The sequence below is a fragment of the Triturus cristatus genome, chromosome 4_2 (genome assembly GCF_964204655.1).
Source record: "Triturus cristatus chromosome 4_2, aTriCri1.1, whole genome shotgun sequence".
In the NCBI taxonomy this organism is placed as follows: Eukaryota; Metazoa; Chordata; class Amphibia; order Caudata; family Salamandridae; genus Triturus; species Triturus cristatus.
This window is the reverse complement of record NC_140586.1, coordinates 971,993,405-972,020,692: the sequence shown is the minus strand read 5'-3', so window position 1 is coordinate 972,020,692 and position 27,288 is coordinate 971,993,405. Positions and strand designations below refer to the sequence as shown.

General features: G+C 43.1%; 1 protein-coding gene across 1 annotated transcript in view; it reads left to right on the top strand.

Moving 5' to 3' along the window:
• Positions 1 to 27,288, top strand: part of LOC146839179 (CD5 antigen-like) — a 621,574-nt gene that overhangs the window by 289,407 nt on the left and 304,879 nt on the right. The window contains exon 4 of the mRNA XM_085603206.1: positions 24,031 to 24,345. Within this exon, the coding sequence (XP_085459332.1) occupies positions 24,031 to 24,345 (315 nt within the window). The remainder of the gene's footprint in view (positions 1 to 24,030; positions 24,346 to 27,288) is intronic.

Sequence of the window (27,288 nt, the reverse complement as noted above, 5' to 3'; positions counted from 1 at the left end):
TTTTTTTGCCCGCTCTTAAGTGATGAGTTTGATTGAAATCACTATTTTTAGTGAAATATAATATATTCTGAGAACAGCAAAAAAGGCAAAAAAATTACTTTGTGGAAATTATGCTGTGTTATAAAAAATTTATTATTATATGTTATAATTTTTTTTTCCTTTTCTTTCACAGATCCAAATTTTAAAATAAGCAATTTTTAAGAATTTAGATAGGAATGAAAATGTGAAAAAAATGTGCACCATTTTTTATTCCTATTACTGTGAAGGTAAGTTTAACTAAGTCTTCAATATGCAGAATGAGGAGGTCTGCAAGAAGGTACAAAGTGGAAATATGTTTCTAAAAACACTCTGTTTATACCTATGTAGTTTTGAAATCTGACCGTAATCAGATTTCATGTGACCTGCAAAAAAAGAGATTTGAGGGGTTCATAATATTTCCTATTTTAGCTATTGAAGGACCGCAATTATTTCAATCATTCTTCTTTGAACATCTTTGCAGACAAAACTCTGTACTTACCTTTTATCATTCGCAAGGAATTTTAAAAACGGAAATATGTCACTTTTTGTAACATAGTTATTGTGCAGACCACTTTGTTTTGAAAGGGTGTTCTATGAGTGTTGTTGTGCATGATTGCACTGAATACTCATAGAACAAGACACATGTCTAGATTTATCAGAAATCATAAATCTTGATATGTGTGTGAATGGTGCACCATTCTAAAATTGGTGTAGGAAAGCACAACAAGGAGAATTGTTTTCATTTCTCCACATTTTTATATCTTCAATGCATGCTGAAATGTTCAGCATACATTGAAGGAGAAAAATGCATTTTCTCATTGTTTTGTGCAGGAAGGTGTGTCTTCCTGCAGAAAAACAAACAGCACATGACACAGATATCCTTGCACTATGGTGCAAGGGTGCCTGTGTCACCACATGGCTGCAGTTTAAGCAGCCGTGCAGACAGAAGCATAGATTTGCAACATATTTATGTACATAAGTTGCATCCCTGTGCTTCGGAAGTACTACAGCACACTGCAGTTAAAGAGGTTACTGTGTGATGCTGCAGCACTTCCTCATACTTCTGCACTTATACATTCACCATACGCTACTAATGCATTCATTCAGTCAATTACGTACTACACATCCATTCATCTAAACTAACACTAACAAAGAAATTTAGCTCTTTTTTTAAACCAGGACAGTTAGTTCTTACAAGCACTTTTTTTTATCTTCTTTCTTCTTTTATAATTTTTTTTGGGTTTTCTGAACAATTTTCATTTTTTTTGCAAAAAACAACAACAAAAAAAACAGGAGAAACCAAACAATGAACTTCAGGGAACAATAAAAAAAATAAAAAAAAATAGCAAATGTGACTTTCTTGGCGGCGGCAGATCAGATCGATCGACTGCTCACCATAGCACAAAGTCTTATTTCACTTAGTGCAGAACACTTTTAAAAATTGAAATTGAGGACGGATGTCCAAGGTTTGGGCTGATGGATACACTCTTGATGTGCTCGGCTGCAATGAGGTGGATGGCGCAGGAGCAGGAGTGTTTCTCATCCGTCGGCACTCTTCTTGTGCAAGATTGTTCAGATGAAGGGTCCTCATGTGCTTCATCATACTTGCCGTGCTGTGCCGCAAGAGTATTTCTTGTTAGGATCCCCTCGCGACAGGACTCTTTTGCAAATCTTGCATGTGACCAAGGTGGCATTGGTCTTATTCTGCCCCTCGGGAAAAGTAAAAAATGTCCACACCACTGAAGAAAAACGTTTTTTGGGTGGTGCCTCCGGCAAAAATTCATCCTCAGAAGTATGAGAAGATGCAAGTGATGCCTGCTGCCCTGAAGCCATTTATGGTTGCAAAAAGTTAGAGCGAAGTGTAAAGTTTGTCTAAAAAATCTTCTTCTCTCCAAAGAGATGGTGCTCTAAAGAAGGTCAAAGAAGAATGATTGAAATGGGTGAGCTCTTTCAATAGTTAGAAGAGGAAGTGTAATGAACCAATCAAATTTCTTTTTTTGCAGGTCACATGGGATCCGCGCACCATGCGCTTACACAGCACGCACCCAGCGTGCATTCGCGAAATTAAATTACATTTTTTTATAGGATTAGATGTAAAAATATATTACTTTTAAGACTAGTTTAGAGTTTGTCTTCAATTAAAATTCACATGAAATACATATATATATATTTTTTTAAAATGTTAAATATTTCGAGGGATCCGTGCACCTACCGCGTCATAGACGCAGATGACGCATCGCGGAAGCGCGTAAACGTCGCGTTACGTATATCGAACGTGTCGTGTATACGCTGGGAGTCGTGTACCGGTCGCAGTGCAATTGCGCACTAAAAGCATACCATGCGCAGATGCTATCGCGTAGGGATCGAGAACGGTGCGCATAGGGTACGCGGATCCAAAAAACATTGAAAAAAATATATAAAATAAAGTTTTGCACATATACTTAAAAAAATATTTTGCAAAATATAAAAAAATAAGTTTGAAAAACCCATTAAGTTCCAATAATATTTTTTAATTTTTAAAAGAATTAATTGAAAAAATAAGTTTAAAAATGGTGATAAAAAAGTATTTAAAAAAAATGTAATTAATGAAATTGACACACTGAATTTGAAAAATATAGAAATCCAATGAAAATTATTAAACATGATATCTTCAGAGATAAGTTATAGACTCTGGTCATAGATGGGTGAGTGGGTGATTCTATGGGTGAATGGTTTTAAGAGTGCAACTGTGATGCACTATATGGTTGGGTGAGTGTATGTATGAGTGTGTTAGGGATTGAATGTATATCTCAGTGGTACATTTGTGACTAACTACATATGTGAAAGGCAGTATATATGCGTGTAAGAGTATATATGTGGGTATATGTGAGAGTGTGTGATTGTGAGAGTGGCTGTATGGATGAATGTGTGCTTGTATCAATGATTGTATAATAGCGTAAGAATGTGGTACTATTTTTATGAGTAAGTGAACTTGAGTGTGTTTAACTGTATAGGTGAGTAAATTGGACTGTGATTAATTATTTGCATGACTGACTAGATGTGTCAGTACCTCAATGGATGATTGGCGGTGTGTGAGTGTCTATATAGGTGTATAAATGCACAGAGTGACTGTAAGTATGAGTGACTGCATAGGTGAGTGAGTGGACATGTATGTAGACATAAGAGTCAATGAGTGGGTGTGTAGTTATTGGCATTGGAGTATCTATGGTTTTCAAAACGGCCGTTTGAAATTTTGAGTTGGTGTATCAAAGGTTATATTAGGGTGTGAGAAGATGCACTAATTTAACACATGGATGACGTCATGAGTGATGTCATCAGTGATGTCACTGACCATGTCATGAGTGATGTAATATATGACGTCATCAGCAGTGCATTGTGGGGGCGCGAGTTATAGTTAGCTGAACTAACTATAACAGGGGAATTTCTAGGGTTTTGTATGAGGGAAATGTCCAGCTAACTGTAACGCCCCTGAAACCTATGGTTTTTTCAGTGAATTTCTAAGGTTTTTTAAATGCTAATTCCTAACTATAAAGTGCCTGAAACCTATGGTTTTTTCAGTGAATTTCAAAGGTTTTTTAAATGCCAATTCCTAACTATAACGTGCATGAAACCTATGGTTTTTTCAGTGAATTTCAAAGGTTTTTTAAATGCTAATTCCTATCTATAACTTATCTCTAAAGATATCATGAAAAACATTCTTGCACATTAGTTTTGTGGAAAAGCATCTTTGTGATTGGTTAAGAAAGAGCAGTTTCAACGTGGAGTACATATCATAGGATAAAATTTGCTCAGCACAACCACACCTGCTACTTGCATTTGGAAGGCACTGTTCGAACTTAAAACAATCGTGAACTTTTAACCTGCATGTGTCGTTAAATGTTCAAGAAAATGTTACAAAAAATATTGTTAAGTTTTAAAAAATTGATGAACTTTTAACCTGCACGTGTTGTAGAATGTTCTAGAAAGTGTGTTGATAGAATACGTTGCACTTCTGACTTCTATGTGTTGTTGAATATTTAAAAAACGGTTCATATGGAAAATTGCAAAGAAACCAATAGAGAAGTTTTGAAACCTAAAAGAATCAAGGAACTATTCTAATTTATTCTTTACATGTATTTATGTGTGCAGCAAAAAAATTATAGACACAACAGCACTAGGAAGAGGAAGAAGCAGGGAGTGGGGGGAGGGGGGGAGATAGGCAGAACGGCACACATGCACAATTAAGTACAACACACATATAGACTAACAATGGCCAAAATGAAACACACCAACAAGGAGCACAAGTCACACAACCTGCCAACATCACACCACTGAATGAGCATAGAAGTGAAAACCACGCTGCATTCATACAGGATGTGTGCAAAGGCCTGTCGTTGGTGTTGTGGGATGTCTGCGACCGTGGTCATCATGGATGAGATGCCCAGCATGTGGCACATGGTCGAGTTCACTGTGTGTTATGTTGCCAAACGGCTGCTCCTCCCTCCCACGAGCCCCCACACTTTTGTACGGTGCACTGTTGTATCTCGTGCACTCGTACGGCACACCATTGTAATGCCTATCTGCGCATGTCCTGCTACATTCCAACTACACCATCACAGTGCCGTTTGTCGGTGGTGCATGCCACTTTACAACATCGACTGCTGCGGCTCTTGTAGCAGGCCACACCAGAAAACAGAGACATACTTACCGCACCTACTGTACACGGACATGTCCGAGACACCCCGTTCCCCTTGCAAGATAGGCACACCCCTGCACTGACCTGTGAATCCCAGACCAGCACACACCAGTTGTGCATGCAGGAGGATGCGTGCGTACCTACACATCCAGGCTCACTGCCAACGCTGAGGTGACAGCACACTGTGATGTTGCAGGGCTCGTGCCTATCATGCTAAGACAATGACCACAGGGACACACTTACTAAGATGTGGGTTTGGGGGGCATTGGCGGTTCTGGAGTTGTTGAGATGAGTCTTCTGGCCGTCATGGGTATCCCTGTATCATGCACATTGACTCTATGGCACCTGTGGGTGTTCTGGTGTGGCTCTTGGCTGTGTTCCCTTTCATGGTGCAGGTAGTTGTCCTGCTTAACACCAGCAGAAAGCAGGTGTAAAATCCCTGGTGCTAACGTGTCTTATCGCCGGAATTTGTTTCGCATTGCAATTGGTGTGACAGTTGTGATGTGATTTTTTTCATGTGCAGAACAATATATGAACTGAGCAGTGTATCTCGTCAAGATCCAGCACCTGACGCACTATTCCCAATCAATATAAATACAATGAGATTTCTTAATAGATTTTGTGTGTACACTGTAAGTGCAGCCAATACCTCAGTGCAATTCAATACAGGATTTTAGTATTTAGAAAAAATTGGAAAGCTGCACCTCGTGTCTTTTTGCACGAGAACGGCTAGTCTCCATTTCATTATCAGCACTTTAACGGAAGTAAAGTTGAGATAAATCTAACACACAATTCAGAAGTTGGTGCAAACTGCAGATATCACCAGTATTCCAACGATAAGTGCCCCAATATTTAACACCATCGTGGACTCCATCAAATAACAGTAATAAGAACAAGAAAGAGAACAACCAAAAACGTTATTAATTTTTTTTTCAAACTTTATTTTTTATAATAATAAATATGTAAATGATAAACTATTTTCAAACTTTCTTTTTTTATTAACATATATATGAACAGTAAACTAATAAACAAAATGTAACAACAATAATACAAAACAACAAGACGGAACACTCCTGTGGGGACCATGGATGTCGTCGACAGACCTGGAAAATCAGAAAGATTGTTAAAAAAAAAACAATATGGTATTCTCAACAAAATACCACAAGAAACAAATCACAGATATATAAAATGCATACAGCTAACAAAATTTTATAAGTTTAACTTACAAAAACTGTAAATGTTGTCGCTTTAAAATATTTACTGAATCTGAGGAATTTTTTTTGCAGAAGTCACCACGCCCACAACGTTTTTCTTCAGTGGTGAGGACATTTTTTACTTTTTCCAAGGGGCAAACAAAGACCAATGCCACCTTCGTCACGTGCAAGATTTGACAAAGAGTTCTGCTACGAGGGGATCCTAACAAAAAATACTCGTGCGGCATAGCAAGTATGATGGGTTTTGGCACAGTGAATGGATTAGTACTTGGTACTGAATGGGTCACTAGAGGAGTGCAAAGGGAGTGACAGGATGTTTGCTGGACTGTATGGATACTGACTAGGGAATTGAAAGTGTGAAAGACAACTGTCTAGGTGGTTAGAAGACTGCATGCATAGTGCATAGGGGTTTGAAGCAGTCCATGTGCTAAGGCCTGGCTCAGTGCATGAATACTTAGGCACTGAGTAAATGATTAGAGTACTGCGAGGATAGTATATTGGTGAATTTATAAGTGTTTGGGTTTTAGCACAGTGAATGGATTAGTACATGATGCTGAATGGGTCACTAAAGGAGTGCAACGGCAGTGACAGGGTGTTTGCTGGAAGTGAATGGATACTGACTGTGGAATTGAAGGTGTGAAAGACAAGTGTGTAGGTGGTTAGAGGACTGCATGCATAGTGGATAGGGGTTTGAAGAAGTCCATGTGCTAAGACCTGGCTCAGTGCATGAATACTTAGTCAGTGACTGAATCATTAGAGTACTGGAAAGAGAGTGTCTTGGTGATTTTATAAGTGTTTGGGTTTTGGCACAGTGAATGGATTAGTAAATGCTGTTGAATGGGTCTCTTGAGGAATGCAAAGGAAGTGACAGGGTGTTTCCTGGAAGTGTACGGATACTGACTAGGGAATTGAAGGTGTAAAAGACAAGTGTATAGTATGTTAGAACACTACATGCATACTGCATAGACATTTGAAGCAATCTATTTGGTATTTAGAAACTGACTAAATAATCAGACTACTTCTAGGACAGTGCTTAGGTAAAACTTTCAAATTTTCAGTTCTGCCACAGTGAACAGAATTGTACATGGTACTGCACCTTAGTGTCAAACCCTGACTCATTTCATCAATGCATAAGCAAAGACTAGCTTCTAATGCTACTAAAACTTGACAACATGACAGGTTTTAAAAGAGTTATCTGCTAAAAAATACACGATGTTACCAAATGCTTCTCTCACAGTGATACCAAATACACACTAACTCACAGTGTGATTCTAGACAAGCACCACTATCCCTAGGAGTTTACCATACTCATTCACTTCAGTGCAAGTTGTAAGGGAACTGCACACAATCAACATATTTCACGACTGCAATTTACTGTCAATGCCTGACTCGTTTAATGAAAGCATAAGCCATAACTGTCTTCTAATGCTACTAAAACTTGACAACATGACATGTTTTAAAACAGTTATCTGTCAGCAAATACACGATTTTACCAAACACTTCTCTCACAGTAGTTTCCAAATGCACACAGACTCACAGTTTGATTCTAGACAAACAACACTATCCCTAGAAGATTACCAAAAATCATTCATTTTTGTGGAAGTGGTAAGGGAACTGCACACAACCTTCATATTTCAGGACTGCACTTTTGAGTAAAAGCATGACTCATTTAATCAAAGCATAAGCAAAGACTGGCTTCTAATGCTACTAAAACTTGACAACATGACCGGTTTTAAAACAGTTATCTGTCAGCAAATACACGATGTTACCAAATGCTTCTCTCACAATCCTTACCCAAATGCACACAGACTCACAGTGTGATTTTATACAATCAACACTATCCTAGGAGTTTACCAAAACTCATTCACTAGTCTAGAAGAGTTAATGGTACTGAACACAATCTACATATTTGAGTACAGCACATCAGTGTCAAAGCATGACTCATTTAATCAACGCATAAGCAAAGACTGGATTCTAATGCTACTACAACTTCACAACATGACAGGTTTTAAAAAAGTTATCTGTCAGCAAATACATGATGTCACCAAATGCTTCTCTCACACTAATCCCACATACACACTAACTCACACTGTGATTCTAGACAAGCACCACTATCCCTAGGAGTTTACCAAAACTCATTCACTACAGTGCAAGTGGTAAGGGAACTGCACACAATCTACATATTTCAGGACTGCACTTTTCTGTCAATGCCTGACTCATTTAATCAAATCATAAGCCATAACTGTCTTCTAATGCTACTAAAACTTCACAACTTGACAAGTTAAAACAGTTATCTGTCAGCAAATACACGATGTTACCAAATGCTTCTCTCACAGTGGTTCCCAAATGCACACAGACTCACGGTGTGATTCTAGACAAACAACACTATCCCTTGCACTATACCAAAACACATTTCTTCATCTAGAACAAGTACTACATTTTAGTATAGAAACATAACATAACTCATTTTACAAATTCATAAACAATGACTGGTTTCTAATTCTACCAAAATATAAAAACAGCACAGTTATCTGTCTGCAAACACATGAAAAACACAGATGCTTATCACAGAATGGTTTCTAAATGCACACACACTGTCAATAAGATTGTAAAAAAAAGTACTCCCTACACTTTAGCAGGAGAAATACATTAGTCTGATTAAAATCAAAATAGTCTACATACATCCCCTCACAATTAAATAACTCATCTTTCAAGTTCTTTTGTAGATTAAGAAGTATATCAGTCACTCACCATATTTTCTTTTACAGAATCTCTGCACTGTGCACCTCTCAGCAAAAACAAAGAATGGAAAAGTTTCCCTTTCATTTTCCACACATATACATGTAAACATCAAATCACAATCCTTCACACATAAACTCAAAAGCAAACACACTTTTCTATTGGTTAAACATTTCAACCCTTTCCAACTGAAATACATTTCAACCCTTCCCCCAATCTGCCTTCTGCCTGTTACCATAGAAACAGGTCATGCAACACTGCACTGAGCACACAGGTCAGAAGTTCAGCACACAATGTTACTAAACAAGAGAGGAAGTGTGCTTGACTTTTCAACATATCAGCTTATCATATATAATGTTCCTTCCAATCTGTTTTTGTTAACCAACAAGAATCATACCTTCAAAAAACAGAAATATACACCCTACCTTTCAGTGTACAAAGTAGTCATACAACCAATGATTTCTTGTCTTTTAAAAGAAAAAAAATTTCGTGGATCCACGCACCCAACGCGATAGGATGCGCGCACCGTGCGCGCATTTCGCAGTTTAAAAAAAAGAAAAAAAGGTCCCCAGGGAGACCTTCTGGGACCCCCTAAGCATCTCTAGAGGGTCAGAGTATTTCTACTCTGCCCCCTTTATATGTTTTACACACTTTTACCCCCTCTCTTCTTCAGCCTCGCTTCTACAGAGGCAGAAAATGGCCGCCAACAGTTCCTGGTTTCGAATGTAGACAAACTCTCGACAGCCAATTAGCATTCAGCGCGCGATCGGGAGGGTGCGCGCTCATTTCGGGGAGGGTGCGCATACGGTGCGGGTACGGTCCGCGGATCATGCGTGGCCATAGATATTTATGTACATTTAACTCTAATTTTCTCAGGAATTACTGAACGGATTCACACCATATATGCAAAAGGCATGAGTCCAAACTGAGGACTACCTCTGTGCCAAATTTGGTGTCATTCCGTTAAGCGGTTCGGGCTGTAGCTGCGACAACAGATCCTATGGGAAATTGCATGGGGAAAATGCGTTTTAGGACCCCCCTTTTTTCTCAGCCCCCGCTTGACGAATCACCACGAAACTTTCAGGGTAGAACCGGAGTGGAGCTGGCCAAAAGTTTGGAAAATTTCGCAAGGATTCGTTAACCAGCGCCAGACTTATTGGGAATAGAATGTTGCGGATTTCCTATGGAAAATAGGTCCTAACTATAACTACCTACTGGCGATATATATATATATATATGCAGGAGCATTCTATGGCATACATAACAAACGTGCTACATGTGAGGAACTGAGTGATTTCTTTGCTGACCCATTGACTTCTTTGTGAAATCTGCTGTTATTGCACGCCTTGCAGTGGCCGCAAGGGAAGAAACCCTTGAGACCTTGTACCTGTCTCAGTGGATAGTTGGTGATGTCCCTGTGTATGAGCATGTTTCTAATGTTCCTGCCTCTCCTGTTTGTGATACTGGGTCTATTAGGGATAATTGCTCCGATGACATTATCGCTCTTGAGGATAGCCCAATTCTTGGTAACAATGCGTTTAATGTGGCTGGCGCCAGAGCTAAATGTCATTATCATTCTGGGCATGCTGTCCTCAGTGTCTTCAGTCTCAGGTTTATCTGCAGTGGTAAGTTCTCTATTAACCGACCCTGCTCTTGTGAGTGCCTTATTTGTTATATATATATATGTGTGTGTGTTTACATTTTAATAAGTACGTTTATTTGTTGTTTGTTAAGATAAACATTTAAATATATTTTATTTTTAATAAATTAATGTTAGCATTTAATTTATGTTTATTTTAACATTTTGAATTATATATATTTAAAAAATCGATATTTAATACAACTATATTTTTGTAAAAGATATTTCTTTTCCAACATTTTTCTACATACCTGTTTAGTATAGAAAGTTGATATTTTGATATCCTGTATTCTTGATTCGATAATTTTTACATCGATATTTTCATTGCCAATGTTCTGTCAGGGAACCCTTCCTGCCCCTTCAGTAATATAATTACAGGAGCTCCTGTGTGGCTGGGGGAACAGGAGGTGGAGGAAAGCCTGTGTTGTCATATAGTGTCATTCTCCCTTTTAAGACCCCTGTCCTGTCCTATGCTTCTACAGCTACAGTTCTCCACCCACAGGAAATCCTTTGTCTTGCTAGCAGGCCACTTCGAACCTCATTAAGACAGCTTGGCTTAGCCTGGCAGAGGCTGGACAATCAGGAGATGGCAGCTGGAAGGCTGGATTTTGACCTACAGAAAAGAAAGTTCTGCAACTTCTTTTCTGTAATAGTTATTATAAATCTAACAGTGGCAAGTTGTTGGACGTATCATAACTATAATTTGACATTTCTAGCTCGCTCCTGTCGATATTTGTGCTTAAATAAAATATTCCTATGTTAGCCTATAGAGCTAGTTTTCTACAATGGGGAAAATGAAATTACCAGTTTTTCCCTCGCCAGGGCATATAAAACATGTTTTACAGGGCACCCTATTCCTGAGGCACCTAGGGGAGACCTTAGGGGTGGCTTATATGTACAAATAAGGTAGTTGTAGACTTTGGAAGTACCTTTAAATCCAAAGTCGAATTTGCATATAAACTTAATGTAAAAGCAGCCTGCCTTTAAAATGACTTGTGTTACAGCAGGAAACACAGTAGTGCACAAGTGCATTATGTCTACTGGGCCTCTAAACGGACTTACCCTATTATATACTAGGGACTTACAGCTAGGCTGTCAGTACCAATTGTAATTAAAATAATTACAATATTCCTTATAATCAGAGCACTGGCCCGGGGTCTGGTAAGCAGAGCCCATGGCACAGTCAGTGTCAGTTAACACCAGTATCAAGCATAAAATGGGGGTGATTAGGGCAAAAAGAGGACTTTTGCATCCCTCCTCCTCCTACACCCTTTCTTAACTTTCCATCCAGTGTGATTACACTTTCTCTTACTACAACACTTCTTGCCTTTCTTTCCAGTGTGATTACACCTCCTCCTACAACCCTTCCTCCTAACTTTCCATCCAGTGTGTATATATCTTCTCTTCCCATACCCCTCTTAACTTTCCTTCCAGTATGAATACACCTTCTTCGCCTGCTCCCCTTCTTCCCTTTCTGTCCAGTGTGATTACACCTTCTTCTCCTGCACCCCCATCTTCCTTTTCTGTCAGTGTGATTACACCTTGTCCTTCGTAACCTGTTCTTTACCTTCTATCCAGTGTGATTACACCTCCTCTTAAACCCTTCTTAGCTTTTCATCAAGTCTAATAACACCTTTTCCTCCTACACCCCTTCTTCCCTTTCTACCCAGTGTGATTACACCTTCTCCTCTTTCACCCCTCCTTACCTTTCTTATCAGCATGATTACACCTTCTTCTCCTGCACCCCATGTTCCCTTTCTGTCCAGCGTTATTACACCTTCTTAACTTTCCATCTGATATAATTACACCTTCTCCTCCTTCACCTGTTCTTAGATTTCCTCCCAGTGTGTTTACACATCCACCTGCACCCTTCCATTTTCAACCAGTGAGAATACATTTTCTCCTATAGCATTTATTCCCTTTCCATCCAGTGTGATTACATCTCAATCTACAGATCTTCTTACCTTTTCATCCAGTGTGATTTCACGTCCTTCTGTACTGTTTCTTACCCTTCCTTCCAGTGTGATTACTTGTCCACCTGCACAACTTCTTTCCTTATATCCAGTGTGATTTCACTTCCTCCTATACCCCTTCTTCCTATTCCATCCAGTGCAATTACATCTCATTCTACAGAGCTTCTTACCTTTATATCCAGTGCGATTACACCTCCTCCTGCACAGCTTAGTCCCTTTCCATCCAGGGTGATTGCACGTCCTCTTGCTTTATTTCTTCCATTGCTATCTGGTGCAATTACACCTCCTTCAGCACCCCTTCTTCCCTGTATGTCCAGTGTATTTGCACATCACCCTACAGCACTTCTTACCCTTACATCCAGTGTGATTACACCTTCCCCTCTTATACCCCTTCTTACCTTTCCTTCCAGTATGATTATACCTGCTTCTCCTGCACCCCTTCTTCCCTTTCTTCCCTACGTTATTACACTTTCTACACCTACACCCCTTCTTAACTTTCCATCTGGTATAATTACACCTTCTCCTCCTTCACCCGTACTTAACTTTTTTTTCCAGTGTGTTTACACATCCTCATGCACCCCTCTTCCCTTTCCAACCAGTGGCAATACACTTTCTCCTACAGCATTTATTCCCTCTCTATCCAGTGTGATAACATCTCTGCCTACAGAGCTTCTTACCTTTTCATCCAGTGTGATTTCACCTCCTTCTGTACTGTTTCTTTCCGTTTCTTCCAGTGTGATTACACGTCCACCTGCACAAATTATTTTCTTTACATTCTGTGTGATTTCACCTTCTCCCCTATACCCCTTCTTCCCATTTCATCCAGTACAATTACATCTCATTCTATAGAGCCTCTTACCTTTTTGTCCAGTGTGATTTCACCTCCTTCTGCATTGCTTCTTCCCTTTCTATCTGGTCCGATTACACCTCCTTCGGCACCCTGTACATCCAGTGTATTTACACATCACCCTTTAGCACTTGTTACCCTTACATCCAGTGTGATTACACCTTCTCCTACAGCAGGTCTTCCCTTTCTGCCCAGTGTGATTACATCTGCTTCTGCAGCACTTCTTCCCTTTCCATTTAGTGTGATTACATCTCACACTACAGAGCTTCTTACCTCCAAGTGGGATGCCACAATCTTACTATCATTGCGGAATGCCGTACTGTAACTATCATTGGGGAATCCCACAGTCTCACTATCATTGTGGGATGCTGCACTCTTACTATCATTGTGGGATGCTGCACTCTCACTTTCATTGTGGGATGCCCACTATCATTGTGGAATGCCGCACTCTTGCTATCATTGTGGGATGCCACACTCGTACTATCATTATGGGATGTTTCATTCCCACATTGTGGTATGCTGCACTCTTACTATCATTATGGGATGTCGCACTCTCACATTGTGGTATGCTTTACTCTTGCTATCATTGTGAGATGCTACACTCTTAATATCATTGTGGGACGGTGCACTCTCGCATTGTGGGATGCCACACTCTTACTATCATTGTGGGATGCTGCACTCTCACATTGTGGGATGATGCACTCCTACTATCATTGTGGGATACAACACACTTAATTTCATTGTCGGATGTCACACTCTAACTATCATTGTAGATGCCTCATTGATACTATGATTGTGGGATGCTGTACTCTCACATTGTGGTATGCTTCACTCTTGCTATCATTGTGGGATGCTACACTCTTAATATCATTATGGGATGACGCACTCTCACATTGTAGGACAGCGCACTCTTGCCATCATTGTGGCATGTCACACTCACATTGTAGGATGCCACACTCTTACTATCTTTATGGGATGCCACACTCTCACATTGGGGGATGCTGCAATCTAATATCATTATGGGATGCTGTACTCTCGCTCTCATTGCGGGATGCTGCACTCTTATTATCCTTGTGGGATGCCGCACTGTTACTATCATTGTGGTATTCCACATTCTCACATTGTGGAATGCCACACTCTTACTATCATTGTGAGATGCAGCACTCCTAATATCATTGTGGGATTTCACACTCTTACTATAATTGTGGGATGCTGCACTCTCACATTGTGGGATGCCACACTCTTACTATCATTGTGGAATGTCACACTCTCACATTGTAGGATGATGCACTCGTACTATAATTGTGGGATACCACACTCTAACTATCAATTTAGATGCCTCATTGATTGATACTATCATTGTGGGATGCCGCATTTTCACATTGTGGGATGCTGCACTCTCACCATAATTGTGGGATGCTGCACTCTCACATGTGGGATGCCACACTCTTACTATCATTGTGGGATGCCACACTCTCACATTGTAAGATGATGCACTCTTACTATCGTTATGGGATGTCGCACTCTCACATTGTGGTATGATGCACTCTTACTATCATTATGGAATGCTGCACTCTTACTATCATTGTGGGGTGCCGCACTCTCACATAGTGGAACACCACACGTTTGCTATCATTGTGGAATGCCACACTCTCACATTGTAGGATGCCGCATTCTTACTATCATTCTGGGATGCCACACTCTCACATTGTGGGATGCTACACTCTTAATATTATTATGGGATGATGTACTCTCACTATCATTGTGGGATACCACACTCTAACTATCAATGTAGATGCCTCATTGATTGATACTGTCATTGTGGGGTGCCGCATTCTCACATTGTGGGATGCCACACTCTTACTATCACTGTGAGATACCAAACTATTAATATCATTGTGCGATGTTGCACTCTTACTGTCATGGTGGAATTCAGCACTCTTACTATCATTATGGGATGTTGCACGCTCACATTGTGGGATGCCGCACTCTGAATACCTTTGTGGGATGTCACACTCTCACACTGTGGGATGCCACAATCATATTTATACTCTATGACTCCAGCACTCTCTACTCACTCAACACCAGACTATCTCGCACCTGCTGCCAGGCTGCCTCGAAACGCACCCACGGACACTTCTCCTGCCAGAACTGCAGCTTCACCAGCATCCGGCCCGCCAACCCGCCCAACATGGAAACCAACTTCCTCAGATGAATCCTGCTCAACACCCGCTCCGATCGCAAACACGCCGTCAAACTCTGGGGCCTACTCGACACCAACGCCCCAGACGTCGCCTTCCTGATGGCGACCTGGCTGACCCCCTCCTCGGCACCTGACATTGCCTGCAAGGACCACACCAACGGAATAGGAGGAGGAATTGCCATCGTCCACAGAAACACTCTCAAAATCTCAACACAAACCGACAACACCCTCAGCACTGCCGAACACCTGCACTTCCAGATCCACACCGAACCCAACACCACCCTCAGGGGCACCCTCATCTACAGACCCCCCGGTCCCCTACCGCAGTTCAGCGACTCCATCACTGACCTCGTCAACACACATGCCCTCGCCTCCACGGACTACATCCTCCTCGGGGGCCTGAACTTCCACCTCAAGAACAACAACGACGCCAACTCCTTCACCCTAATCGCCAACCTCGCCAACCTCAGACAACTCTTCACAGCACCCACTCAGTCCGCCGGCCACAAGCTTGACCCCAACTTCTCAGCGAGGACCCACGTCTTCTTCAACCGCACCACCGAACTCCACTGGACCAACCACCGCTGCATCCACTTCACCTTCCGGAAACCCACCACACACCACCGCACCCAGCAGATTCCTCGCCGCAGCTGGGACAAGATTACCGAGGACCAGCTAACCGCCACCCTCACCCAGAACCCACCCGCTGACCTGACCGACCCCGATGCCGCAGCCCGTAGCCTCAGACAATAGATCAACGACTGCGCCAACACCCTCGCCCCGTTCAAGAAGCCCGCCAACACCGACACCAGCAAGAGATCCAGCTGGTTCACCGAAGACCTCCCGTCCTCCTATCGAACCTGCCGAAAACTAGCAAAAAACTGGACCCGCGAAAGAACACCGGAAAGCTCCACAGCCCACAGTACCACCACCTGCCGACACCACCAACTCTTTAGATCCGCCAAAAGGACCGCCTTCAGATACCACCTAGACAACAACACACACAACAGCAAAGAGCTCTTCAGCATTGTGAAGGAACTCTCCAACCCCAGCTCCAACACCAACGACATCCCACCGTCACAAGACCTGTGCGACTCGCTGGCCAGCTTCTTCCATCGCAAGAACACAGACATCCATGAGAGCTTCGACGCCGTCAGCACCCCGGCAACAGACGACACCCCCGCTCCCACGACCACCACCCGCACCAACCGCCTGCTCGCCTGGACCAACATCAACAACGACGATACCATCAAGATCATGAACACCATCCACTCCGGATCCCTGGAAGACCCCTGCCCACACCACATCTTCAACAAAGCCAGAAGCACCATCGCACCCCACCTCCAGAAAACCATCAACATCTCCTTCGAGACAGCGACCTTCCCGGAGAGCTGGAAGCACGCTGAGATCAATGCCTTTCTAAAGAAACCCAAGGCGGACCTTAAGAACTTCCGACCCATCTCCCTGCTCCCAGTCCCGGTGAAGGTCATCGAAAAGGCCGTCAACAAAAAATTGACCAGCTTCTTCGATTGTCCCAGTCTGGGTTCCGCAGCAACCACAGCACCGAAACTGCCCTCATTGCTGCCACCGACGACATCAGGATCATGCTGGACAATGGAGAAACCGCAGCCCTCATCCTCCTGGACCTGTCAGCAGCTTTCGACACAGTCTGCCACCGCACACTAAGAGAACGTCTCCATGATGCCGGAATCCAAGAGAAGACCCTGGACTGGACCACCTCCTTCCTCTCCAATAGAACCCAGAGAGTCAGCCTCCCCCTTCTGCTCCAAAGCCACCGAGATCATCTGCAGCGTACCCCAAGGCTCATCTCTCAGCCCAACGTTGTTCAATGTCTACATGGCACCACTCGCCAACGTCACTTGACAGCACGATCTAAACATCATCTTCTACACCGACAACACCCAGCTGATCCTCTCATTTACCAAGGACCTCCACACTGCCAAAACCAACCTCCACGAAGGAATGAAGGCCGTCGCCGAATGGATGAGGAACAGCCGACTAAATCTGAACTCGGACAAGACGGAGGTCCTCATCCTCGGCTCCACCCCCTCGGCCTGGGACGACTCCTGGTGGCCAACGGCACTAGGAGCACCCCCTACACCCACCAACCATGCACAAAACCTAGGGATCATCCTTGACTCCACACTCTCCATGATAAAGCAGGTCAACGCCGTCTCCTCCTCCTGCTTCAACACCCTCCGCATGCTTTGCAGGATCTTCAAGTGGATCCCCACTGAAACTAGAAGGACAGTCCCCCAGGCCCTCGACAGCAGTAGAATGGACTACGGCAACGCACTCTATGCAGGAGTCCCAGCCAAACTCCTGAAACGACTCCAGTGCATCCAGAATGCCTCCGCATGCCTGATCCTCGACATCCCCCACCGCAGCCACATCACTCCCCACCAGAAAGACGTGCACTGGCTCCCCATCAACAAGAGGATAACCTTCAAGCTCCTCACCCATGCACACAAGGCACTCCACGACACCGGACCAGCATACCTCAACAGATGACTCGGCCTCTACACCCCCGCCTGCCAGCTCCACTCCACAGACCACGCCCTCGCCACCATCCCCTGCATCTGAAGAGTGACTGCCGGTGGCAGATCATTCTCCCACCTCGCCCCCAAGACGTGGAACACCCTCCCCATCCACCTACGGCAAACAGAAGACCTTCTAACCTTCAGGAGACTCCTCAAGACCTAGCTCTTCGAACAGTAGCAGCATTCCCCCCAGCGCCTTGAGACCCTCACGGGTATGTAGTGCGCTTTACAAATGCTATGACTGATTGATTGATTACTCTCACTATCATTGTGGATGCTGCACTCTCACTATAATTTCAGATGCTGCACAATCACAATCATTGTGTGATGCTGCACTCTTACATTGTGGGATGCTGCACTCTTGCTATTATTCTGGGATGCTGCACTCTCACATTGTTGGATGCCACACTCTTATTATCAGTGTAGGATGCTGCACTTTCACAATGTGGGATGATGCACTCGTACTATCATTATGGGATGTCGCACTCTCACATTGTGTGATGCTGCACTCTCACTATCATTGTGGGATGGTGCAGTCCTACTATCATTGTGCGATGCCACCCTCTTACATTGTGGGATGCTGCACTCTTGCTATCATTCTGGGATGCTGCACTCTCACATTGTGGGATGCTTCACTCTTATTATCATTGTGGGATGCTGTACTTTTACTATCATTGTAGGATGCCGCACTCTCACATTGCAGGATGCTGCTCTTTTAATATCATTATGGGCTGCCGTACTCTCACTCTAATTGTGGGATGCTGCACTCTTAGACTCATTGTGGGACTCCACACCCTTAATATCTTTGTGGAATACCACACCCTCACATTGTAGGATGCTGCATTCTTACTATAACTCTGGGATGCCGTACTCTCACATTGTGAGATGCTGCATTATTAATGTCATTGTGGTATGTCGAACTCTTACTATCATTGTGGGATGTTGCACTCTCACATTGTTGGATGCTGCACTTTTAATATCTTTGCAGGATGCCGCACTCTCACATTTAGAAAGCCACACTCTCACTATCATTGTGGGATGCCGTATTGATACTGTCATTGTGGGATGTGGCACTCTCACACTGTGGGATGCTGTACTTTTACTATCATTGTAGGATGCCGCTCTCTCACATTGCGGGATGCTGCTCTTTTAATATCATTATGGGCTGCCGTACTCTCACTCTAATTGTGGGATGCTGCACTCTTAGACTCATTGTGGGACTCCACACTCTTAATATCTTTGTGGAATACCACACCTTCACATTGTAGGATGCTGCATTCTTACTATAACTCTGGGATGCCGCACTCTCACGTTGTGAGATGCTGCATTATTAATATCATTGTGGCATGTCGAACTCTTACTATCATTATGGGATGTTGCACTCTCACATTGTTGGATGCTGCACTTTTAATATCTTTGCAGGATGCCGCACTCTCACATTTAGAAAGCCACACTCTCACTATCATTGTGGGATGCCGTATTGATACTGTCATTGTGGGATGTGGCACTCTCACACTGTGGGATGCTGTACTTTTACTATCATTGTAGGATGCCGCACTCTCACATTGCGGGATGCTGCTCTTTTAATATCATTATGGGCTGCCGTACTCTCACTCTAATTGTGGGATGCTGCACTCTTAGACTCATTGTGGGACTCCACACTCTTAATATCTTTGTGGAATACCACACCCTCACATTGTAGGATGCTGCATTCTTACTATAACTCTGGGATGCCGCACTCTCACATTGTGAGATGCTGCATTATTAATATCATTGTGGCATGTCGAACTCTTACTATCATTGTGGGATGTTGCACTCTCACATTGTTGAATGCTGCACTTTTAATATCTTTGCAGGATGCCGCACTCTCACATTTAGAAAGCCACACTCTCACTATCATTGTGGGATGCCGTATTGATACTGTCATTGTGGGATGTGGCACTCTCACACTGTGGGATGCTGTACTTTTACTATCATTGTAGGATGCCGCATTCTCACATTGCGGGATGCTGCTCTTTTAATATCATTATGGGCTGCCGTACTCTCACTCTAATTGTGGGATGCTGCACTCTTAGACTCATTGTGGGACTCCACACTCTTAATATCTTTGTGGAATACCACACCCTCACATTGTAGGATGCTGCATTCTTACTATAACTCTGGGATGCCGCACTCTCACGTTGTGAGATGCTGCATTATTAATATCATTGTGGCATGTCGAACTCTTACTATCATTATGGGATGTTGCACTCTCACATTGTTGGATGCTGCACTTTTAATATCTTTGCAGGATGCCGCACTCTCACATTTAGAAAGCCACACTCTCACTATCATTGTGGGATGCCGTATTGATACTGTCATTGTGGGATGTGGCACTCTCACACTGTGGGATGCTGTACTTTTACTATCATTGTAGGATGCCGCACTCTCACATTGCGGGATGCTGCTCTTTTAATATCATTATGGGCTGCCGTACTCTCACTCTAATTGTGGGATGCTGCACTCTTAGACTCATTGTGGGACTCCACACTCTTAATATCTTTGTGGAATACCACACCCTCACATTGTAGGATGCTGCATTCTTACTATAACTCTGGGATGCCGCACTCTCACATTGTGAGATGCTGCATTATTAATATCATTGTGGCATGTCGAACTCTTACTATCATTGTGGGATGTTGCACTCTCACATTGTTGAATGCTGCACTTTTAATATCTTTGCAGGATGCCGCACTCTCACATTTAGAAAGCCACACTCTCACTATCATTGTGGGATGCCGTATTGATACTGTCATTGTGGGATGTGGCACTCTCACACTGTGGGATGCTGCACTCTTACTTTCATTGTCGGATGCCGTACTCTCACATTGTGGGATAACACTCTCTTACTATCATTGTGGGATGCCTCACTCTTAATATCATTGTAGAATGCCACACTCTTTCTATCATTGTTGGATGCCACACTCTCACTATCTTTGTGGATGACTCATTCAGATGCTGCACTCTCACTTACATTTTTATATGCTGCACAATTACTATCACTTTGGGATGCCGCACTCTTACATTGTGATATGCTGCACTCTTGCTATTATTGTGGGATGCCACACTTCTAAAACCATTGTAGAATGCTGCAGTCTTCCTATCGTTAGTGGATGCTGCACTTTCAATATCATTGTGGATGCCACACTCTCACTATAATTTTGGATGCCGCACTCTTACTATCGTTGTGTGATGCTGCACTCTTAATTTCATTGTGAGACACCACACTCTCAATTTGTGGGATGCCGCCCTCTTACTATCATTGTGGGGTGCCACACTCTCACATTGTTGGATGCAATACTCTCAATATCATTGTGGGATGCTGCACTCACATTGTGTGATGGAGCATTCTTACTATCATTGTGGGTTACTGCGCTATTCCTAACATTGTGGGATGGCGCACTCCCAATTTTTTAAGTACGGCTACTCACCCATAAGGGTCTCAAGGCACTGGGGTGGGGTGCAGGATCCAGTCCATCAAGGAGGGGGTCTGTCGAAGTGCCAAGTTTTGAGATTTATCATGAAGGTAGAGAGCGATGTTGGCCTCCTGAGGTGGGACGGTAGGGTGTTCCAGGCTCTGGCCATGAGGAAGGAGAAGGATCGGCCTCCTGATCTGATCTTACTGGTATGGGTTACCATGGCGTAGGAGAGCTGCGCTGATCGTAGGGTCCTCTGGGGTGCGTGGAATTTGAGTCAGCTGTTCTGTTATGCCGGTCCGGTGTTGTAGAGGGCCTTTTGTGTATGGGTGAGAATCTTGAAGGAGATTCTAACCTTGATGGGGAGCCAGTGGAGAGTGCGCAGGTGCTGGGAGATATGGCATGTCCAGGATGATTTCAATGTTGCATGCGTGGTCCGTGGGGGGTAGGTGGGCTTCCGACGGCAGGGGGACACCAGGTGTCATTCCAGGCATTGGGGTTTGGGCCCATGATGAGTACTTCTGTTTTGTCGTTGTTGAGTTGCAGGCAGCTGCTTTTCATCCATTTGGCTAAAGCTTTCATTCCTTCTTGATAGATGTGTTTGGCTGTGTTGGGTTTGTTAGATAGGGAGAGGATGAGTTGGGTGTCGTCTGCATATGACACAATGTTGAGTCCATGGGTTCTGACGATGGGGGCGAGTGGAACCATGTAGATGTTGAAGAGCATGGGGCTGAGGGAGGACCCCTGTGGGACTCAAAAAGTGGTTGGTGTAGGGTCCAAGAGGAAAGGAGGGAGTCTGACCCTCTGCGTTCTGCCTGAGACGAAGGAGTGGATCCAGTCAAGGTCCTTGTCCTGGATCCCTGGATCCCTGCGTCGTGGAGTCTGCATGTTAGGGTGCAGTGGGAGACTGTGTCGAAGGCAGCTGAGAGGTTGAGGATGATGAGGGTTACTGTTTCTCCTCTGTCCAGTAGGGAGTGGATGTCGTCTGTTGCGGCGAGGAGGGCGGTTTCTGTGATGTGTTTTTTCTGAAGCCAGATTGGGAGGAATTGAGGATGTTGTGCTCTTCGATGGAGGTGGAAAGTTGGCTGTTGATGGCTTTCTCAATGGCTTTCACTGGGACCTGGAGCAGGTAGATGGGTATGTAGATTTTGAGGTCAGTGGGGTCCGCCAAGGGCTTCTTCAGGAGGGGGTTGATCTCGGCATGTATTCAGTCGTCGGGGAAGGAGGTGTTCACCAGGGAGCGGTTGATGGTGTGGCGGAGCATGGGTGAAATGGTGTCGGTGGCTCTGTTGAAGATGTGGTGAGGCAGGGGTCTGTGGGGGTCCCGGAGTGGATTGACTTCATTGTCTTCATTGTGTCTTCGATGGTGAGGCTGTCCAATTGTCAATTGCTGGCTTCAGGGTGTCAGGGGTGGCTGGTGAGGGTTCAGTGTGTTGGTTGTCTTCGTCGAAGTTGTCGTAACTGTTCTTGATTTTGTGGTGGAAGAATGTGCTGAATTTGTTGCAGAGGTTTTATGAGGGAAGAAAGTCAGTAGACTCTGGTGGGTTTGGGCAAACTCCTTAATGATGCTGAAGAGTTCTTTGCTGTTGTGCGTGTGTGTGGAGATTCTGTCTTCGATCGCTTTTTTCCTCATTTTTCTGATGAGTTGGTGGTGGGTGTTGGTGGCGGCTCTGAAGTTGTTGTGGGCTACTGTGGATTTGGAGTTCCTCCAGGCCTTTTCGAGGTGGCGGCATGTGCGCCTGGAGTCTCGAAGTTCGGTGGTAAACCATCTGGATTTCTTGAGGGGGCTATGGTGTTGGTGCTCTCAGAGCTTGAGGGGGACTATGATGTTGGTGCTGTTGGGCTCTTAAAATTATTGTGGGATGCTGAACTCTGATTATAATTGTGGGATGATGCACTCTTACTATCATTGTGGGATGCTGCACTCTCAGTATCATTGTGAGATGCCACACTGTTATTATCATTGTGGGAAGCTGCACTCTGACTATCATTGTTGGGTGCTGCACTCTCAGTATCATTCTGAGATGCCACACTGTTTTTATCATTGTGGGATGCTGCATTCTTACTATTTAGTTACAATTCAACTGAGCTTGAATAGAATGCAAATATTATGACCTTTTACCTGCTGTTCCTGCTCTAATTATTACTGAAATGTTTACAATGAACCACAAAGGGACTGGGCTTATGTTTCTTGTGTTTGACATTTTTATTGATATATTCCCATTGCACATGTAGTGTTTTGACTGATGATTTGCAATGATTGTTTATTAATCTTGCACAAATCTGCCTGGTGCACAAAGCAATATAAGGAGGTGGAGCCTTGGATATTCAATTTCTGTTTCCCGTGTACCAACCCCTACGCGTGCTTAGGTCTGCTAACACAGGGTTGGTCTGTGTCCCCAGAATTAAAAGAGCTAGATGGGGAGGAGCTGGTTTCATTTATCAAGCTTCTACTTTGTGGAACTCTCTCCCGGAGACAGTCAGGCAAGATAAAGACCTGGCTTTTTCCAAGATCTTAAGATCCGTGGTTGTTTGTTTCAATTCCTCCAGCTCCAAGATGCCACAGCATAAGTGCGCTTTATACATTTTTCAGTCAGTCAGTCAGTCAATAAAGAACCTTGAACCTTTCAGAAAAACGTAAAATGTTGACACATTACCTGATGTTGTAGCTGTTGCTTAATATGTCTTCTGCACATGTCTTTCTAGGTCCTGATGAGGTCCGGTTGGTTAACAGCACATCTGTCTGTTCCGGGAGAGTAGAGGTCAAACGCAATGGAGTTTGGGGGACCGTGTGTGATGATTCCTGGGATCTGAAGGATGCTTCAGTTGTCTGCAGACAGATCGGATGTATTTCAGTAGAAGAGCATGAGTACAATCCAACATTTGGAAAGAGTTCTCTGCCTGTGGGGATGAGTAATCTTCGATGCACAGGAGTTGAGGCTGCTCTATGGAAGTGCCCACAACAAGGTGGGGAACACAATGCCTGTCCTACAGGAAGAGATGCTGGGGTGACCTGCACAGGTAAGGAATGGAATCCAAGTCAAATAAAGTTATCTTTGCTCAAAAAATGGAGTGAACGGACAGTGCAAGAACATATCTCGGGCAAGATGCAAAGTGAAAGATTACAACAAACAATAGTCTGACTGTAATAACTACAGGTGTAAGTTCTAGCCTGGCTTTCCTCTAAGAAACTCACAGATTCTCACCCAACACATAGGCAACAGTCACCCTGATTCAGTGGCACTGACTCTCACTTCTGCACCAAATTATCAGAGCACTCACTTGCCAGCATCTACCCACAATCTGGCACCACTGAAGAGCATTCTGCACATGGCTGCTAGATTCTCCAGAGTACTGAGGGATCACTCCCAGATCTGTCTAGAATGATCATTCCCCCACTTCTGAAAGTAAGTAACGAGTCACCTCTTTAAGGAACTTCTTGACTTGTAGAATGGACACCTCTTACAGTCTCAGCACTGGATTTTATCCCTGGAGTGACCCATTTACCTTTCCCCCACAGTAAACTCTACTTCCTCCCTTCATGTACAGTGCTCAGCACCTGTGTAGCTAGGTTTGCTCTCTATTGTTCCCCTACACACAGACATTGATTCTGATACACGTCATAATTAACAATTATATTTATGTACAACAGAACAGTTTGTTTACAGTGCTGTAATACTACAATCATTAGCACAGAAAACAACACCTAGTCATGCATGTGGTAAACCAAACACAGTACACCAAACCAACACAGTAAACCAAACACAGTACACCAAACCAACACAGTAAACCAAATACAGTGCACCAAACGAACACAGTAAACCAAACACAGTACACCAAACCAACACATTAAACCAAACACACTACACCAAACCAACACCGTACATCAAACACAGTGCACCAAAGCAGCACAGTAAACCAAACACATTCACATAGTATTAGCCTGTGCTCAGCACTGAATCCCATGAAGTGGTCCTCAATTATGACAGTAAATGTTTCCTACAGCTCTCTGACTCAGGCAGTAGACACCAGGATGAAAATGACACCGAAAAGTTCTTTCAATATATCTGTGTCTAATAATGTTTGTTGTAAAAGGTCCCAGAGCATACATTATATGGTAAATAGTATGGCATATGTGTGTGTGTATAGGGAGATGCTAACATCATAGCTCACTGGAGTGAAAATTTGGGATTCCCTCCATTCCACGTGGGAGGGGAGGAAGGAGATTTGTTCCCGCATGATGTTAGGATGACCTCTCACACAATACCTTCCCACTGCAAGATTAGGGATCTGGTTATCTGAATGGATGGAATTGGATAAGGCTTCAATTCCGAAGTTCCTGCAGAAATTGTACACGATGGACCAATTAGATAATGCATTTCCTCATTCCAATAAGGTGGATGCCAGTCTGGCAACCTTAACTGGAAGAACATCACTGAATCCTGGGGATTGATTTCCAACTGAGACCACAAAGAAGAAAGTAGTTTCAGCTTTGGGAAAGGTTTTTTGCCACCAAGAAATTGCCCTGATAGATGGCACCAATACTTTTATGTGGAGCAGTCCAGGGTTAGAGACTTTGATAAGTTATCAGAAGCCATTCATAAAGGTACGGACTGTGCAGAGTTATTGATGGCAATGAAACAACAATCACAATTTCACTTGACATAATCAAGACTAGAGCAATGTCAGCTGAGTCTGTGGATTCAGTGTGAAGGAATTTATGAAAGTGAAAGTGGAAATTAGAAGCATCAGAAAACTGCTTTCTTAAAGATTTCATTTGATAGCAAAATGCAATTTGGATCTCAGCTTGATAGCTTGATTACTAAGGTGTTTAAAAATCACAAGCATGTGCTTCCATACAAAAACAAAACATCTTTGTGTTACCAGATGGCCTGGACCTACACATATTGATTTTCACTTAAGAGAAATTATTAACAAAATTCAAATTTAAGGAAGAAGTATCAGCCAAGAAAATCCTATACCAATGGCGAATATCCTAAGCAGATGGGGCAAACTGTAAGAAGTCCTGATCACAATGGATCTTGAAGGATCTCTGTGGGAGCAAGGATCCAGAACTTTCTAATGATCTGGGAAGTAATCTGTGTCTGATTAATGGGTTCTGGGTGTAATCAGAGATAGCTGTGCTATGGATTATGTAAAGTGGCCTCCAGACACATGATTGCTTTTAACCCACATCCAAGGAACAATACGAAAAGGAAAGCCCTTCTAGAAGGGGTACAGCCTTTACTAGACAACGCTAGAGTAGTGCTAGTCTAAAAAAAAGAGCCTGAAAAAGGATCTTATTCAATGTTGCTCCTAGTCAATAATATTTTAGAGACTTTCAGACCAGTGCTAGACTGAAACTAGGCTTTCAGACAAGTGCTAGACTTAAATTAGGCAAATACATGAGTAAGAACTACACGTTCTGCATGGTGACTCTGCAGCCAAACATTTCTTTAGTGAACAAGGTTGATTTTCTTACATTAATAGATTTGCAAGATGCCTATCGACATGTTTCAATCAGACAATCTCACCAATGAGTTCTATGATTCACTATAGAAGATCAACACTTCTAGTTCAGAGTGCTCCATTTTGCTTTAGAATCCTCACCTACAGTATTCGCAAAAGTGTTGGCACCTCTTGTCTACATCTTTTATCAGGAGCAAGTTTATATACATCCATTTTTGGTCGACTGGTTAGTTCAAGCGGTGTCAGAGGAACTAATGATTTGTCATACAGAAAAAGTGCTCAGGGTCTTACACGAACATATATTTCTAGTGAACAGGGAATAAACAAACGTATCCCCTTTACAGGATCCGTCCTTCAAAGGTGCCAGATTACAAATTGCTCTTGGTTCTGTTGGGTCATTGCCAGAATGGAGAATTCAAAAGATCTACTCTCATGCAGAAAGCCTGATGTTTCAAAATTCTCCAAGAATAGTGTCTTGGATGAAATTTCAAGGAG